The 19,656-nt window shown below is 41.3% G+C and overlaps 1 protein-coding gene across 3 annotated transcripts in view; it reads left to right on the forward strand.

The window, feature by feature from the left end:
• Window positions 1–19,656, forward strand: part of LOC128686359 (uncharacterized) — a 552,092-nt gene that overhangs the window by 519,201 nt on the left and 13,235 nt on the right. For all 3 annotated transcript variants that reach the window (XM_070085880.1, XM_070085883.1, XM_070085882.1), the window contains 2 exons: window positions 8,256–8,381; window positions 15,648–15,790. In XM_070085880.1, the coding sequence (XP_069941981.1) occupies window positions 8,256–8,381; window positions 15,648–15,790 (269 nt within the window). The remainder of the gene's footprint in view (window positions 1–8,255; window positions 8,382–15,647; window positions 15,791–19,656) is intronic.

Here is a 19,656-nt window from a genome sequence, read left to right on the forward strand (position 1 = left end):
GCAGTAGTCTGCATAACAGTAAATCTTCTATTTTTTGTTTCAATAAAAATTCAAAATAGAAAGCAAGAGTAATATCAGAGAGGTCTGGAGATATGACTGATGAACAAAGAAATTGTTATTTAAGAGCCAGGAATGTCTGCATTGTTCATTCTGGACCCTATTTTGAAATTGGCATATTTTTTAATTTGCGTTAAATTAGCCAAATTGCCAATTTCTGACCACTTTATTGGATAGTTGAAATTGGTAAATGGGCAGTTTCTTGTACTTAATCGATAGAACAAATGGAGTTCTAAAAAAATAGCTATGAGTTTGGTCAACTGGAACAATGGAATTAGCCGAAAATAGGGCTCAAAGTGGGCAAAATTGCCAATTCATAAATATCGCCAAGGTCGCTAAATTTGCGAGAGTATAATTCTGTAAGTTTTCCATCAAATTTCATACTTTTGGTGTCATTACCATCGGGAAAATATTCTATATCATTTCATAAGAATTTTTTTTTTTTTCAAATACAGTGGACCCCCGACTAACGATCAGCTCCCAACTCGACCAATTATGTAAGTGTATTTTTGTAAGTGCTTTTAAAGTAGGTGTATTTTTGGGGGTGTGAAACAGACTAATCTAATTCACAATATTCCTTATGGGAACAAATTCGGTCTATTTTTTTTTTTTTGTAAGTGCTTTTGTAGGTGTATTTTTGGGGGTGTGAAACAGACTAATCTAATTCACAATATTCCTTATGGGAACAAATTCGGTCTATAACAGCACCTGAACAGACTTCTGGATTGAAATAATATCGTTAGTCGGGGGTCCACTGTATTTTGCGACACCAGGAGACACCTCAGGATTTGAGGTTGCAACAGTCAAAGGGTTAATGCCACTAGGACCAGCTTGAGAGTCACTGGACCTCTGTCTCACAAATTAACTGTTCAGAGTGCTCTGTTTCTGGCATGTCTGTAAGAGTTCCTTGAAGTGGGACAGGGTTTTGTCACTAAACATGTTGCAGATATGGCTTGTTTCAGCTTTGTCAGGGTGGTACTTCTTGACAAAACTTCGCACATCATTCCACTTTGCACAAATGTCCTTAATCAATGATGAAGGCACCTCCTTCATTCCCTCTACCTCCTCCTCTGAAGCAAGTTCCTCAGCTGCAGTCTGTTGCTGTTCAAGTTGAAGCTCTTGCAACTCTTCAGTGGTTAGCTCTTCCCTGTGGTCCTCTGCCAACTCTTCCACATCCTCTCCACTCACCTCCAATCCCAGGGACTTCCCCAGTGCCACAATAGACTCCACAGGGTCGGCAGGGTCAGGGTCAGCCTCAAACCCTTCAAAATTCCCTCTCTTGGACACAATCTGGCCACAGTTTTCTCCAAGCAGAGTTCAAAGTCCTGGAAGTCACTCCCTCCCAAGCCTTACCTATAAGGTGTATGCAATGGAGGATAGTGAAGTGATTCCTCCACAACTCTCTTAGGGTCAACTGAGTGTCCAAGGTTACTTCAAAGGACTTTTGAAACACTGCTTTTGTGTAGTTTTTCAAGTTAGAAATGACCTGCTGGTCCATGGGCTGGAGGAGAGGAGTGGTGTTAGGAGGCAAGAACTTCACTGTAATGAAACTGAAGGCCCTCAACACTTGGTCTTCCAAGTCTGGAGGATGTGCAGGAGCATTGTCCAGTAACAGGAGGCACTTGAGTGGCAATTTCTTTTCCAGGAGGTATTTTTTCATACTTGGGCCAAACACATCATTAACCCACTCTTTGAAAATTTGCCTCGTGACCCATGCCTTATGATTAGCTTTCCACATCACACACAATCTATTCTTCATAACATTGTTTTTCTTGAACACTCTGGGATTTTTCTGAGTGATACACGAATAAAGGCTTCAGTTTGAAATCCCCACTAGCATTACCGCACAACAAAAGAGTATGCCTGTCTTTCATAGGCTTGTGTCCTGGCAGTGCCTTTTCCTCCTGGGTAATGTAGGTCCTGTTTGGCATTTTCTTCCAAAACAGGCCTGTTTCATCACAACTGAACACTTGTTGGGGTTTGAATCCTTCAGCCTTTACATAGCCCTGGAATTCGTGAACATACTTTTCAGCCTCATTTGTCAGAACTTGCAGCCTCACCATGCCTTACAACACTGTGTATGCCGCTATGCTTCTTAAATCTATCAAACCATCCTTTGCTGGCCCTAAATTCACAAACTACAGCACTTGTTCCAGGCATTTTCTTTGCAAGATCCTCATGCAACTGCCTTGCCTTCTCACAAATAATCGACTCCACAGCACTGTCTTCCACTAATTCTTTTTCCTTAATCCACAATAATAATAACTTTTCCATCTCTTACATTATTGGTGGCCTTTGTTTAGTTAGAAAAGTTACTCCTTTTGCAACATTAGCATCCCTGATTTGTTCTTTCTTTGCCAGGATGGATGTAATCGTTGATTTATTCTCTCTGTACATCCTGGCAAGTTCCAGCACCCTCATACCACTCTAATATTTTTCAATAACTTCATGCTTAAATTCCATGGTGTTTCTCACTTTCTTTACCACAGGAACTTTCTTTGGAGCCATGGTTACTTATTTCACACTTGCACTGCAAAAGTAACACAAACTACAATGGGAAATAAGCAAAATGTTTGGATGTATGAGCAGAAGCTTCCTCAGCCACCAAGAGATACAGCCAAACTGACTTGCAAGCGGCTTCTGTTATCGGCCAACTCGGCCGATCACCGAGTTGGCCGATAACAGAAGCGGCTGATGACCGGGGATCCACTGTAAAATAAAAATGCTGCAAATCATGAAGAAATTCAATGTGAGACTGTAGTGGGGTCTTGCAGCTCAGAGCCCCAGCCGACAAGCATATTACATGTCTATACCAGCTGTGGCCCACCCAGTGATTTGGAACATACAGTAGCATTGATTGGGGATTTGCAGATGCTGACCTGAGTCATACCCTTATACTGTACTCACCTAATTGTAGTTGCAGGGGTCAAGACTCAGCTCCTGGCCCCGCCTCTTCACTGAACGCTACTAGGTCCTCTCCCTCCCTGCTCCATGAGCTTTATCATACCTTGTCTTAAAGCTATGTATGGTTCCTGCCTCCACTACATCGCTTGCCAGACTGTTCCACTTCCTGACCACTCTATGACTGAAGAAATGCTTCCTAATATCCCTGTGGCTCATCCGAGTCTTCAACTTCCAAGAGTGACCCCTTGTTTCTGTGTCTCCTCTCTGGAACATCTTGTCTCTGTCCACCTTGTCTATTCCACGCAGTATTTTGTATGTCGTTATCATGTCTCCCCTATCCCTCCTGTCCTCCAGTGTCGGCAGGCCAATTTCCCTCAACCTTTCTTCATAGGACATTCCCCTTAGCTCTGAAACTAACCTTGTTGCACACCTTTGCACTTTCTCTAATTTCTTAACGTTCATGACCTGGTGCGGGTTCCAAACTGGTGCTGCATACTCCAGTATGGGCCTGATATACACAGCGTACAGTGTCTTGAAAGATATCTTACTTAGGTATCGAAATGCTAATCTCAGGTTTGCCAGGCACCCATATGCCGCAACAGTTATCTGGTTGATGTGTGCTTCTGGAGACGTGTTCGGTGTTATACTCACGCCAAGAACTTTCTCCTTGAGCGAGGATTGCAGTCGTTGGCCACCTAGCCTATACTCTGTCTGCAGTCTTCTTTGTCCTTCTCCGATCTTCATGACTTTGCATTTGGCAGGGTTGAATTTGAGAAGCCAGTTGCTGGACCACGTGTCCAGCCTGTCCAGGTCTCTTTGAAGGCCTGCCTGATCCTCATCTGATGTAGTTCTCATTAATTTCACATCATCTGCAAACAGGGACACCTCTGAGTCTATCCCATCCATCATGTCATTCACATATCAAAAAAAGTATCCAAAACAGTTGGGATCCTCTCCAAGATACGATACTACGTGCCGCAAAATGCCCTTCTCACGCTATACCATTCACTCATTTATCCATACCTCACCTATGCTATTTGTGCTTAGGGATCAACTGCAGCAACACACCTAAAGCCAATAATAACTCAACAAAAAGCCACAGTAAGAATAATCACTAAATCCCATCCCTGGCAACACTTCCCCCCCACTCTTCATAGATCTAAACTTACTCCCTGTTCAGAACATCCACACTTACTACTGTGCAATCTACATATACAGGACCCTAAATTCCAATATTAACCTTGACCTAAAATGCTTTCTTGATAGTTGTGACAGGACCCACAGGCATAACACCAGACACAAACATCTCTACGGCATTCCCCGTGTCAGACTAAACCTTTACAAAAATTCAATGTACATCAAAGGCCCTAAAATCTGGAACACCCTACCTGAAAACTCTAGAACTGCAGACACATTCTTCACCATCAAAACTACCATTAAAAAAATCTTATCTCCCTGATAACTACATAAAAACCACCTGGTGGTTCACACTTGTACTCACTCACTCACCCATTTGACTATAAACACAGAAATACGCATCTTAATCTTATAATAATGACTCCTAACTAGTCATAAGTTTGCCTGTGATACTCCAACATAGAAACTATGTACAGTGGACCCCCGCATACCGTACGCATCGCATACCGTACAATCCGCATACCGGTCGCTTTGATCGCAAAAATTTTGCCTCGCATACCGCCCAAAAACCCGCTCACCGCCCTTCGTCCGAGACGCGTCCAATGTGCGGCCTGAGCCAGCCTCATATGTTCCGCCGGTGGCATTGTTTACCAGCCAGCCTCCGCGGTAACATCCAAGCATACAATCGGAATATTTCATATTATTACAGTGTTTTCGGTGCTTTATCTGGAAAATAAGTGACCATGGGCCCCAAGAAAGCTTCTAGTTCCAACCCTACAGCAATAAGGGTGAGAATTCCAATAGAGATGAAGAAAGAGATCATTGATAAGTATGAAAGTGGAGTGAGTGTCGCCGACCTGGTCAGGTTGTACAAGAAACCCAAATCAACCATCTCTACTATTGTGGGCAACAGAAAGGCAATCAAGGAAGCTGTTCTTGCCAAAGGTTTAACTGTGTTTTCGAAACAGAGATCGCAAGTGATGGAAGATGTTGAGAGACTCTTATTGGTGTGGATAAATGAAAAACAGCTAGCAGGAGATAGCGTCTCTCAAGCGATCATAAGCGAAAAGGCTAGGAAGTTGCATGAGGATTTAATTAAAAAAATGCCTGCAAGTAGTGATGATGTGAGTGAATTTAAGGCCAGCAAAGGTTGGCTTGAGAGATTTAAGAAGCGTAGTGGCATACATAGTGTGATAAGGCATGGTGAGGCTGCCAGTTCGGACCACAAAGCAGCTGAAAAATATGTGCAGGAATTCAAGGAGTACATAGAAAGTGAAGGACTGAAACCTGAACAAGTGTTTAATTGTGATGAAACAGGCCTGTTTTGGAAGAAAATGCCAAGCAGGACCTACATTACTCAGGAGGAAAAGGCACTCCCAGGACATAAGCCTATGAAAGACAGGCTTACTTTGTTGATGTGTTCCAATGCTACTGGTGATTGCAAAGTGAAACCTTTATTAGTGTATCACTCTGAAACTCCCAGACCGTTCAGGCAAAAGAATGTCCTCAAGGAGAATTTGTGTGTGCTGTGGAGGGCAAACAGTAAGGCATGGGTCACTAGGGACTTTTTCTATGACTGGTTACACCATGCATTTGCCCCCAATGTGAAAGATTACCTAACTGAAAAGAAATTAGAACTTAAGTGCCTCCTGGTGTTAGACAATGCCCCTGGTCATCCTACAGACGTGGCAGAGCGACTTTATGGGGACATGAAATTCATTAAGGTAAAGTTTTTGCCTCCTAATACCACTCCTCTCCTGCAGCCCATGGACCAGCAGGTTATTGCAAACTTCAAAAAACTGTACACAAAAGCTCTGTTTGAAAGGTGCTTTGTAGTGACCTCAGAAACTCAACTGACTCTAAGAGAGTTTTGGAGAGAGCACTTTAATATCCTCAATTGTGTAAACCTTATAGGTAAGGCTTGGGAGGGAGTGACTAAGAAGACCTTGAACTCTGCTTGGAAGAAACTGTGGCCAGAATGTGTAGACAAAAGGGATTTTGAAGGGTTTGAGGCTAACCCTGAGAGGATTATGCCAGTTGAGGAATCCATTGTGGCATTGGGAAAGTCCTTAGGGTTGGAGGTTAGTGGGGATGATGTGGAAGAGTTGGTGGAGGAGGACAATGAAGAACTAACCACTGATGAGCTGATAGATCAACTTCAACAGTAAGAGGCCAGACCTGAGGAAACTGGTTCAGAGGAGGGGAGAGAGAAATTGAAGAAGTTGCCTACTACAAAGATTAAGGAAATCTGTGCAAAGTGGCTTGAAGTGCAAACCTTCATGGATGAAAATCACCCTCACACAGCTATTGCAAGCCGTGTTGGCAACCTGTACACTGACAATGTTGTGAAACACTTTAGGGAAGTCATAAAGGAACGAGAGGTACAGGCCACTATGGACAGATATGTTGTGCGACAGAAGTCCAGTGACTCTGAAGCTGGTCCTAGTGGCATTAAAAGAAGAAGGGAAGTAACCCCAGAAAAGGACTCGACACTTCAAGTCTTAATGGAAGGGGATTCCCCTTCTAAACACTAACACTCTCTCTCCCCTCCTCCCATCCCATCAATCATCACCAGATCTTCAATAAAAGTAAGTGTCATGTAATTGTGCATGCCTTTTTCAGTTTGTGTGTATTAAAATTAACATTTCATGTGGTAAAAATTTTTTTTTTTTTCATACTTTTGGGTGTCTTGCACGGATTAATTTGATTTCCATTATTTCTTATGGGGAAAATTCATTCGCATACCGAACATTTCGCATAACAACCAGCCCTCTTGCACGGATTAAGGTCGCTATGCGGGGGTCCACTGTATTGTGCCAAAACAAAAGCATTCACATTGCTAAACTCACAAACTAGTATTTAGTTACTTAGTATTTAGTCAACTTACTCAACAATTTATAATAATTTAGGGTTAAGAATTATTCTAAGTTTGCCCAAAATGCCTAGCCATGCTAGGTGTTCTAGTGGCCCCGTCTGTAATTAGTATTTTATTACATGTAAACCACAAAATAACAAAAATCTGTAAACCCCGCATTGTAATCCTTACAGAGAATAAACTTTGATTTGATTTGATACCAGAAATAGCACTGGTCCTAGGACTGACCCCTGTGGGACCCCACTCATCACAGGTGCCCACTGTGATACCTCATCATGTACCATGACTCATTGTTGCCTCCCTGTCAGGGATTCTCTGATCCATTGAAGTGCCCTTCCCATTATACACACCTGATCCTCTAGTTTCTGGACTAATCTCTTGTGAGGAACTGTGTCAAAGGCCTTCTTGCAGTCCAAGAAGATGCAATCAACCCACCCCTCTCTCTCATGTCTTACTTCTGTTACTTTATCATAAAACTCCAGAAGGTTTGTGACACAGGATTTGCCTTCCATGAAACTGCTGGTTGTCATTTATACTTTTGTTCCATTCCAGGTGCTCCACCACTCTCCTCCTGATAATCTTTTCCATGACTTTGCATACTATACACGTCAGTGACACTGGTCTGTAGTTTAGCGCCTCTTTTCTGTCTCCTTTTTTAAAAATGGGAACTACATTTGCCGTCTTCCATACCTCAGGTAGTTGCCCAGTTTCAAGGGATGTGTTGAAGATTGTGGTTAATGGGACACACAGCATTTCTGCTCCCTCTCTAAGGACCCATGGGGAGATGTCCGGTCCCATTGCCTTTGAGGTATCAAGGTCACTTAGCAGCTTCTTCACCTCCTCCTCAGTTGTGTGTATGTAATCCAGCACTTTTTGGTGTATATCCTGTTGGTGTCCCTCCTTTGTCCTGTCTTCCTAGAGTCCTTCCTGTTTCCACTGTGAATACTTCCTTAAATCACTTGTTTAGCTCCTCACATACCTCTTGATCGTTTCGTGTGAGTTCCCCACCTTCTTTCCTCAGCCTGATCACCTGGTCTTTGACTGTTATCTTTCTCCTAATGTGGCTATACAGCAGTTTCGGGTCAGACTTGACTTTTGATGCTATGTCGTTTTCATACTGTCGCTGGGCCTCCCTCCTGTATAATGATTACCATACCCTAAGTGTTCATAGGAGTGTGTTCAAAAAGGGTTCACTGTATTCATTTTTGTAATACAGTACTGAATACCATATACAGTTTAATCTATGCATGTGCAATCACAACTTTTCTCTTTTGCTTTTCAGGTGTCCCTGTTATTGTTGTTGTGGCGGCCATTATAGCAGATGTTGATGTTTATGGTGATAAAAATCATGGCTTTTGTGTCATTAGTCCTATCCCCAATTCTGTTATTTACTACACGACCTATATGGGTAAATAGATTTACAATTACTTTTCTTTTAATATAAATAAGTTAATAAACACCACTATTATTCATACTTTTGCATGTATATTTAATTAATGAAAAATATCCATTACAGTTAGTGCAAAAACATCATTCACATACTAGTATTGTGATGCTAGTTTAGCTCTGGTGTTTGTTTGTATATGACTTTTGACTATAGTCTAGTATATTTAATTTCCATCATATATCATGTTGGTATACATACACATTTTGCAAGTCACCATTTAATTCTCATTTAAGACAGAGATTCATCCCACAGAAATCTTTGTATATTCATATGGCAAAAGTTAGTTAGTTTAATATGTTTATTATGCACCCCATACCCATCCTGTGGGAGGTGGTCAAAAGATTACAGAGGTACATAATGGGTCCAGGGACTAGGCCCCAAAGTTTGGATAGCAGAGCAAGTTACAAAGGTAATGAATCATGTAAGTAAGTAAATTTACTTATTTACATTTATACTTGGCTACAATCATGAACAAATTATAAAGTAATGAGCAATTCACACGTCCACACCTGGTCACAAATATATCAAGTTATTGGTGAAAGTCAAAACATTTTCATTGTATGTCAGACTTAATTTTGTTTAACGTGAAATATCTGCATGAAATATCTGGATGGGGGTGTAGAACAAGAGGGGAATTGATGCTTGACACTTGAGTCTTTTTCTTTTTCCATTCTCATAAGAGCTGCTCCATGTAGCTTCATAATTTTGTCCATATGTATATCGAATCTTGTTTAAACTGACATTGGTACAAGTGAACCCACATTGAGAAAATTGAACAAAAGACAAGAGGACTACTGCATTTTCTGCTGTAGATATCCTTCATTTTATGTCAAAATATAAAATACAGTGGAACCCCGAGTTTCGGCTGTAATCCATTCCAGAAGCTTGGCCTAAACTCAAAGCGGCTGAAAGTCAAAGCAATATTTCCCATAAGAAATAATGTAAATCCAATTAATCCATTCCAGATCCACAAAAATATTCACAAAAAATACATTTTTTAAAGAATAACTATATTTTTACATACACAAAACAATTACATGTATAAATACATATACTAGTACTTAAATGAGTAATGAAATAGATAAATAAATATTTAAATAAACATTTAAAAATCATATTTACATACCTTTATTGAAGACTTGTTGGCATCTGGAAGATAGGGAGGAGGAGAGAGGGAGGACTTATTATTGTTTGGAAAGGAAATCCCCTCAGCCACTGCCTCCACCACTGCCTCAACCACTGTGGATATTGTGGATATTGACATGTTAGTGGTGGGTGGGTGCGGAAGCCCAGGAGAAATGTTCCTGTCCAGGACAAGTTCATTCAGTAGCTGAAGCACAGCCTTCACACACTATACTCGCACACACTCACCCACCCACCCATCCATCCCTCTCACATTCACCCCTACATCTACCCACCCTCTCACAGTGGTTGAGGCAATGCCACTGCCTCAACCACTGCCTTCACCACTGCCTCCACCACTGTTTCCACCACTGCCTCAACCACTGCCTCAACCACTGTCTCAGCCACTGCCTCAACCACTGCCTCAACCACTGCGGCAGTGATGGATGCAGTGGCACTGCCTCAGTGATGGATGCAGTGGCACTGCCTCCACCACTGTGGATATTGTGGATGTTGACGTTGTGTTGGTGGTGGGTAGGTGTGAAAACCCAGGAGGGGTGCTCCTGTCCAGGACAAGTTCGTTCAGTGGCTGAGGCGCAATCTTCACACACTGTACTCACATATACTCACTCACCCATCCCTCTCACATGCACCCCTACATCTACCCACCCTCTCACAGTGGTTGAGGCAGTGGCACTGCCTCCACCACTGTGGATATTGATGTTGTGTTAGTGGTGGGTGGGTGTGGAAGCCCAGGAGGGCTGTTCCTGTCCAGGACAGGTTCATTCAGTGGCTGAGGCACAACCTTCACACATTATACTCTCACGCATTCACCCACCCACCTATCCCTCTCACATTCACCCCTACATCTATCCACCCTTTCACAGTGGTTCAGGCAGTGCCACTGCCACCACCACTGCCTCAACCACTGCCTCAACCACTGCCTCCACCACTACCTCCACCACTGCCTCAACCACTGCCTCCACCACTGCCTCAACCACAGCTTCCACCACTGCCTCAACCACAGCTTCCACCACTGCCTCAACCACTGCCTCTACCACTGCCTCCACCACTGCCTCAACCACTGCCTCAGCCATGGAGGGTAATATTTACTCGAGGATAAACAAAGCTACACTGACTCACAACACCTGCTCGGATAGGTCTGGTACACGGGCTGAAACACGGGGCATAGTGCAAAACACTGGACAAAATTTAGCCAAAAAAAGCGCTCGAAACTCAAAGCGGCTGGAGCTGGCCGAAACTTGGGGTTCCTCTGTACAGTGGAACCTCAGCTTATGAGTTTCATCCATTCTGTGACCTTGTTTGTATCCTGATTTGTTCGTATGCTGAGTCAATTTTACTCATTTAAATTAATTGAAATGGCATTAATCCATTCCAGCGGAATTCCTGCTTTCAGGAGGCACTACAGAGTACTTCAATGTGATGCTAACATCAACTCTGTGGCTTATTTATCTATCACAATTCATTTAATTTCACCATCACTCAAGGAATGCGCAAAAGGTCCATCATTGTCAATGTTCAGCATTTCTTCGATGTCAGCTTCCTGTAACTCCATTAGCACACAGTCAAGATGAGTAAATAGAACTGTCAACACTTATTGCTTGGGTACGTTTATTCTGTTAGTGGGTTGGATTTGTGAAGGACCTGCCTAGTATGGGCCAACAGGCCTACTGCAATGTTCCTCCTTTCTTATGTTATTATGTACCCACGACACTAATCTCTTTTAAAAGCTACCCAAGGTCCTATCGAAGCTAAAATCTTGGATAGTTTCAAATTTAGGTTGGATAAATAGATGAGTCAGAGGGGGAGGATTTGAGTGGGACTTGCATGTGAGTAAATAGAATTATTAAAGCTTATTGCTTGGGTAGCGTTTATTCTGTTAGTAGGTTGGATTTGTGAAGGACTCGCGAAGTATGGGCCAAAAGGCCTGCTGCAGTGTTCTGTCTTTCTTATGTTCTTATGTTGATGAGTGGAACAGTCTGCCTAGTATAGTTATTGAGGCTACAACCTTGGGTAGTTTCAGATTTGTGTTGGATAAATACATGATGGGATAAAGATAGAAATGTTAAAAGCAGGTGGGGATATAGTTTTGGAATGGTTGTTGCTATTATTTAATAAATGTATGGAAGAGGGTAAGGTACCTAGGGATTGGCAGAGAGCATGCATTGTTCCTTTGTATAAAGGCAAAGGGGACAAAAGAGAGTGCAAAAATCATAGAGGGATAAGTCTGTTGAGTATACCTGGTACAGTGTAAGGTAGAGTTATTATTGAAAGAGTTAAGAATAAGATTGAGAGTAGTATAGCAGATGAACAAGGAGGCTTTAGGAAAGGTAGGGGGTGTGTAGACCAAGTGTTTACAGTGAAACATATAGGTGAATAGTATTTAGATAAGGCTAAAGAGGTTTTTGTGGCATTTATGGATTTGGAAAAGGTGTCTGACAGGGTGGATAGGGATGCAGTGTGGCAGATGTTGCAGGTGTATGGTATAGGAGGTAGGTTACTGAAAGCGGTGAAGAGTTTTTACAAGGATAGTGAGGTGCAGGTTAGAGTATGTAGGAAAGAGGGAGATTATTTCCCAGTAAAAGTAGGCCTTAGACAAGGAAGTGTGATGTCACCGTGGTTGTTCAATATAATTATAGATGGGGTTGTAAGAGAAGTGAATGCGAGGGTCTTGGCAAGAGGTGTGGAGTTAAAAGATAAAGAATCAAACACAAAGTGGGAGTTGTCACAGTTGCTTTTTGCTAATGACACTGTGCTCTTGGGAGATTCTGAAGAGAACTTGCAGAGGTTGGTGGATGAATTTGGTAGGGTATGTAAAAGAAGAAAATTAAAAGTGAATATAGGAAAGAGTAAGGTTATGAGGATAAAAATACTATTAGGTGACGAAAGATTGGATATCAGATTGGAGGGAGTGTTACGTTATTATGTCTTATTACTTTGATGGTAAGGTTCTCACTACATGTTCTAGTGTGGGGTAGCTTTTACTTAATGGCCTTATTTGTCTAGGGGTAATACTTACATCATGGCTGATCATCCTGAGTGTCTCTGATACCCTTTCACCAGCCCTCTTCACAGGTTATGTAAACTACTACTATAAAAATATAACTGTATTCTCAATAGATATGTACAGAATATACAATTACAGCCTCAAATTTTCAAAACAATGATCTACACACTGCATAGCTGTTCTCCCACATGGTGTACCTTATTAACTTTTGTCCTTCTCTCTTGACATAACTCTGGCTAACCAGTGTTTTGACACACTTTAGTCACCCTGGGTATGGTGGCCACAACTTAAATTATAAAAACTCACCCCTGGAGCACACATGATGCCCCAAAAGATAGGAGAAGGACCCAGAGATCCTGCCAGGTTGAAGGTCAGCCACAGAGAGAGAGAGTCAGTGAGAGGGGGAGAGAGAGAGAGCCTGGCTAAGCTCCTCCCACCAAAACAAAAGACTGTTGCCAAGCACAATTCTCCAGTTACCACAATTCTACCACCTCTTAATTTTACTTTTACAAAAAGAAATACAACTTTATAAACTACTTATTTAAATTGTGTGTTTATGTGTCTATAGTATAACCTATTATATTGAGAAAAATAGGTTTGACCCAGCTGCCTCTCAGTCATAAGGTTGATCAGTCCTTCTGACATTTAGAGCAAAGTCCCCATCAATTCAATATAATTAGGTATTATTATAGTAACTGTTACTTATAAATACATGTTGGGTCCTATAGCCCCATAACAGGGAGAGAGTATGGAGGAGGTGAATGTATTTAGATATTTGGAAGTGGACGTATCAGAAGATGGGTCGATGAAAGATGAGGTGAATCATAGAATTGATGAGGGGAAAAGGTTGAGTCATAGGTAGTAGGTTGGTAGACAGCAACCGCCCAGGGAGGTACTACCGTCCTGCCAAGTGAGTGTAAAACAAAAGCCTGTAATTGTTTTACATGATGGTAGGATTGCTGGTGTCTTTTGTCTGTCTCATAAATATGCAAGATTACAGGTACGTCTTGCTACTTCTACTTACACTTAGGTCACACTACACATACATGTACACGTTAATTTATACACACTCATCTGAGTTTTCTTTGATTTTATCTTAATAGTTCTTGGTCTTATTACTTTTCCTTTTATATCCATGGGGAAGTGGAATAAGAATCTTTCCTCCGTAAGCCATGCGTGTTGTAAAAGTCAACTAAAATGCCGGGAACAATGGGCTAGTAACCCCTTTTCCTGTAAACATTACTAAAAAGAATAAGAAGAAGAAAATTTCTTTTGGGGGGATTTTCTTTCTTTTTTGGGTCACCCTGCCTCGGTGGGAGACGGCCGACTTGTTTAAAAAAAAAAAAAAAAAAAAAAAAAGGTTGAGTGGTGCACTTGGGAGTCTGTGGAGACAAAGAACTTTGTCCTTGGAAGCAAAGAGGGGAATGTATAAGAGTATAGTTTTACCAATGCTCTTATATGAGTGTGAAGCATGGGTGATGAATGTTGCAGTGAGGAGAAGGCTGGAGGCAGTGGAGATGTCATATCTGAGGGTAATGTGTGGTGTGAACATAATGCAGAGAATTCATAGTTTGGAAGTTAGAAGGAGGTGCAGGATTGCCAAAACTGTTGTCCAGAGGGCTGAGGATGGGTTGTTGAGGTGGTTCAGACATGTAAAGAGAATGGATCAAAACAGAATGACATCGAGAGTGTATAACTCTGTAGCGGAGGGAAGGCGGGGTAGGGGTCGATCTAGGAAAGGTTGGAGGGAGGGGGTAAAGGAGGTTTTGTGTGCCAGGGGCTTGGACTTCCAGCAAGCATGCGTGAGTGTATTTGATAGGAGTGAATGGAGACAAATGGTTTTTAATACTTGGCATGCTGTTGGAGTGTGAGTAAAGTAACATTTATGAAGGGATTCAGGGAAACCAGCAGGCTGGACTTGAGTCTTGGAGAAGGGAAGTACAGTGTCTGTACTCTGAAGGAGGGATGTTAATGTTGCAGTTTAATAAACTGTAGTGTAAAACACCCTGCTGGCAAGACAGTGATGGAGTGAATGATGACGAAAATTTTTCTTTTTTGGGCCACCCTGCCTTGGTGGGAATTGGCCGATGTGTTAATAAGAAAAAATACATGAGTGAGAGTGGGACTTGCACATGAGTAAATAGAATTATCAAAGCTTATTGCTTGGGTAGCATCGAAAATTGAGTTGGGCAAATATTCTGTTAGTGGGATGGATTATGAAGGACCTGCCTAGTATGGGCCAACAGGCCTGCTGCAGTGTACTGTTATTATTAGTAGCACGTGCATATTATTATAATAATAATAATTATTATTATTAATTTTGGGAACTGGAGCACAGATCCAGTTCCCTATATCAAGAGCCCTTCACCAAAAAACCTCCATTGAGGGGGAAAGTTCGCATCCTGAAATTTCATTTGTAACCAGAAGCAAAAAATTGACTGAGCAACTGTTTGTATCCTGAAAAATTTGCATGGCGGGGCATTTGTAAGCTGAGGTTCCACTGTATTTTTGAAGTGTCTGACATGATGAAGAGAAATGGTATAAAATACCAACATGATAAACAGACAACATATGCAGTGTAATGAAACCCACTACTGGCAACATATCACCCACTGAAATGTTGTCAATCAAGGATCATATTATACTGCATTTGTTGTGTCTTTACATAAAATGCTTTTCGTACTTTCCGTTTAATTTTTTCCATGTGGCTTCACTTGTACCAACAGTGATATGTCCGCTCAGTTGATATTATTATAATCAAGGTGAAGTGCTAAACATATAGGAGTCATATAGCAACTGGGAAAATGGAGGCAATCAGGTATGATCTAAAGGAAAGGTAAGATAGTTCAAATGCCTTGGATGAAATGCCCCTCACTGGCATCAAGGTACTCCATTGATTGTCTACTCAAGATCATAAATTTACACATGGTCTACATGCTGGTGACTGACAAGATAAAAAAAAGAGAGGAGGAAATAATTGTGTGAGTTTATATTGACCAGTTATACTATATTACCAAAAAATTATTAGTACATTTTTTACCTTTTAAATATTAATAAAAGAATTTATTCTTTCCAAGGTCCCATCTGTTGTATGCTTCTGGTGAACTGCATAGTGTTTGTGATGGTGACACGTGTCCTGTGTCAGCGGCGGCCTCACTCTCACAAGCCAAAGTCACCTTCAGTTACAACAAGTATAGAGTTTCCTATCACACTTGCTCAGGTAACATTCTAGAATCTGGCTAGAGAATGGAGGGTGTTGTGCTGTACACAAAAGTAAAGTACATAAAAGATTTACTTCTTTGTAAAGGTTACAATGTGTAATTACAATTTTAGTTTGCTAAGTACAAAGAAAGCCACTATCATGCTGGGGCATTTCAGGCAGACTGATCCTAGTACATAATAACTAGTACTTAAATCTAGACATGATAAGAGTGGTTAACTGTGATTAAAATCTTTATTTAATGTTAATAATAAGGTGGAGGTTTATAAAAATAATAATCTTGAAGTTGCACATAATAAAAACAATATTACAATTAATGGTTCAAAGAGTAATATTTCATGGATTGGCAGATGTTTCGTAGACTAGAGGTCATATAATTTAATATAAAAACTGATTTGAAGATGTTTTGGTTGGTTTGGTTAGTATTGAGAGATGAGATGATTTTTAAACAAAGTTCTAAATTTATAAGTAGTCAGGGGATCCTTTACTAGTTCAGGTAGTGAATTCCAGATTTTCTGGCCCTTTATGTGCATTGCATTTTTGCACAGTGTTAGACTAACACAAAGGATGTCGAAGAGTGTCTTATGCCTTGTATTGTGACTGTGCATTCTGTTGTAGCTATCAAGAAGTTTAAATGGAGGGTTTATATTCGAGTTTAATGTTTTGTATATGCAGTAGGCACAATAATATGAGTGCATGTCTCATATATATAGCAAGTTCAGGCTTTTGGAAAATGGTGGGGTGTGCTGAATAGCACAGAAGCTGGTAATCATCTGCACAGCAGCTTTTTGTTGGGTTATTAAAGGTTTAAGGTGGTTGGCTGTGGTTGATCCCCAGGCACAAATACCATAGGTGAAGTAGGGATATAGTAAAGAGTGATATAGGGTAAGGAGGTTGTTTGGGGTACATAGTATTGTATCTTGGAAAGGATGCCTAGTGATTTGGAAATTTCCTTGTGTATATGCTGGATGTGGGATTGAAATTTAAGATTACAATCAAGGAGAAAACCCATAAATTTGTCCTCAGTGTGTCTTGTAATAGGGGAACTATATATCGATACATTAAGTTGGATATTTAACACTGTTTCCAAACAGCATGAAGCATGTTTTGTCTATGTTGAGAGTGAGTTTGTTGATCATCATCCAAGTACAGTGGACCCCTGAATTTCGTTTGGTGCAGAAATCGTACAATTCGGATTTCGACCACTTTTATTGGCGAAATTTTACCCCAGGGGACAAAAAAATACAAAGCATCCAGATCATGGGAAAACCTGGGTAGCCACAGCCACTCAAAAGGGAGAGGTTTGTTAGTGCAAGGAAGGAAAAAAAACTGGCAGGAAATGGCAGAAATCGTACACTAAATCCAGTCATTTCTGGGGTGGAATCACAATCGATGGCCTCCACTCCAAACCAACAGATACAGATATTAGTGCCGGAAAGAAAAGTCCCCCCCAGTACCACCAATCCGATGACATTCTTCTTTGCAAATATACAGGGTCTAAAGCCAGCAACGAACAACAAAATACCTTTCATCCATGGACTGCTTGCAGAGGCAAATGCAATGTTAGCGACTTTCACTGAGACCCACATAAAGGATCACTTGGACAACGAAATACGGATCCTAGGTTACAACCTATACAGATGCCACAGAGTGAACAGGCAAAAGGAGGGGGGGGGGGTTGGCCTGTATATCGCAGAGTCACTTATTTGCATAGAACTGCTAAATGCTTCAAATGATGTAGTTGAAGTTTTAGCAGTAAAGATCGAGACCCAAAATCTAGTCATTGTCGTAGTTTACAAGCCTCTGGATGCAACGTCCCAACAATTCCAGGAACAGCTTTTGAAAATTGACCACTGTCTGGAAAATCTTCCAGCCCCTGCCCCCAACATCTTGCTCCTGGGGGATTTCAACTTATGGCACCTAAAATGGAGGAATATAGCAAATAATGTTGTTGCAGTGATAACACCAGGAGGCAGCTCAGATGAGAACTCACACACACACACACACACACACACAAGCTTTTAAATCTCTGCACAAAATTCACCTTAAACCAGCAAATAATAGAGCCTACTAGATTGGAGAATACACTGGACCTCATCTTCACTAACAATGATGATCTGATACGAAACGTCACCATATCAAAAACAATATACTCAGATCACAACATAATTGAGGTTCAGACATGTATGCGCGGAGCCCCAGACCGACAAAATGTGATCATTCACGAGGGAGCCTTCACCAAATTCAGCTTCAATAACAAGAACATAAAGTGGGACCAGGTAAACCAAGTCCTAAATGATATAAGCTGGGAAGATAGTCTAAGCAACACAGACCCCAACTTATGCCTAGAATAGATTAACTTTGTGGCACTCAATGTATGCTCAAGGCATATTCCTTTAAGAAAAAGGAGGAGTAGATGTAAAATAGAAAGAGACAGGCGCTCTGTTTACAGGCGAATAACAGAGCGGCTAAAAGAGGCCAATATATCTGCAATGCGTAGGGAGACACTGGTCAGAGAAATAGCAAACATTGAATTAAAGCTAAAGGAATCTTATAGGAGTCAGAAATTGCGGGAAGAACTATAAATGAAATTGAAAGAAACCCAAAGTATTTCTCTTCTTATGCCAAATCAAAGTCGAGGACAACATCCAGTACTGGGCCCCTACTTAAACAAGATGGGTCCTACACAGATGACAGCAAGGAAATGAGTGAGCTACTGAAGTCCTAATATGACTCAGTTTTTAGCAAGCCAATAACCAGACTGAGAGTCAAAGATCTAAATTAATTTTTTATGAGAGAGCCACAGAATGTGGTAAACACGAGCCTATCTGACATTATCCTGACACCAAATAACTTCGAACAGGTGATAAATGACATGCCCATGCACTCTGCCCCAGGGCCAGACTCATGGAACTCCGTGTTCATCAAGAACTGCAAGAAGCCCCTATCACATGCTTTTAACATCCTATGGAGAGGGAGCATGGACACTGGGGTCGTCCCACAGTTACTAAAAACAACAGACATAGCCCCACTCCACAAAGGGGCAGTAGAGAAATAGCAAAGAATTACAGATCGATAGCGCTAACATCCCATATCATAAAAATTTTTGAAAGGGTCCTAAGAAGCAAGATCGCCACCCATCTAGATACCCATCAGTTACACAACCCAGGACAACCTGGGTTAAGAGCAGGTCGCTCCTGTCTGTCCCAACTACAGGATCACTACAACAAGGTCCTAGATGTACTAGAAGACAAAAAGAATGCAGATGTAATATACATAGACTTTGCAAAAGCCTTTGATAAGTGTGACCATGGCGTAATAGTGCACAAAATGCGAGCTAAAGGAATAACAGGAAAAGTTGGTAGATGGATCTATAATTTCCTGACAAATAGAACACAAAGAGTAGTAGTCAACAGAGTAAAGTCTGAGGCGGCTCCAGTGAAAAGCTCTGTTCTGCAAGACAGTACTCGCTCCCATCTTGTTCCTGATTCTCATATATAACATAGACAAGGATGTAAGCCACAGCACGGTGTCTTCCTTTGCAGATGACACCCAAATCTGCATGACAGTGTCTTCCATTGCAGACACTGCAAGGCTCCAGGTGGACATCAACCAAATCTTTCAATGGACTGCAGAAAACAATATGAAGTTCAACGATGAGAAATTTCAATTACTCCGATATGGTACACGTGAGGAAATTAAAACTTCATCAGAGTATAAAACAAATTCCAACCACACAATAGAGCAAAAAACTAATGTCAAAGACCTGGGAGTGATCGTGTCAGAGGATCTCACCTTTAAGGACCATAACATTGTATCAGTTGCATCTGCTAGAAAAATGACAGGATGGATAATGAGAGCCTTCA

This window comes from Cherax quadricarinatus, chromosome 17 (assembly GCF_038502225.1).
Source record: "Cherax quadricarinatus isolate ZL_2023a chromosome 17, ASM3850222v1, whole genome shotgun sequence".
NCBI lineage: Eukaryota > Metazoa > Arthropoda > Malacostraca > Decapoda > Parastacidae > Cherax > Cherax quadricarinatus.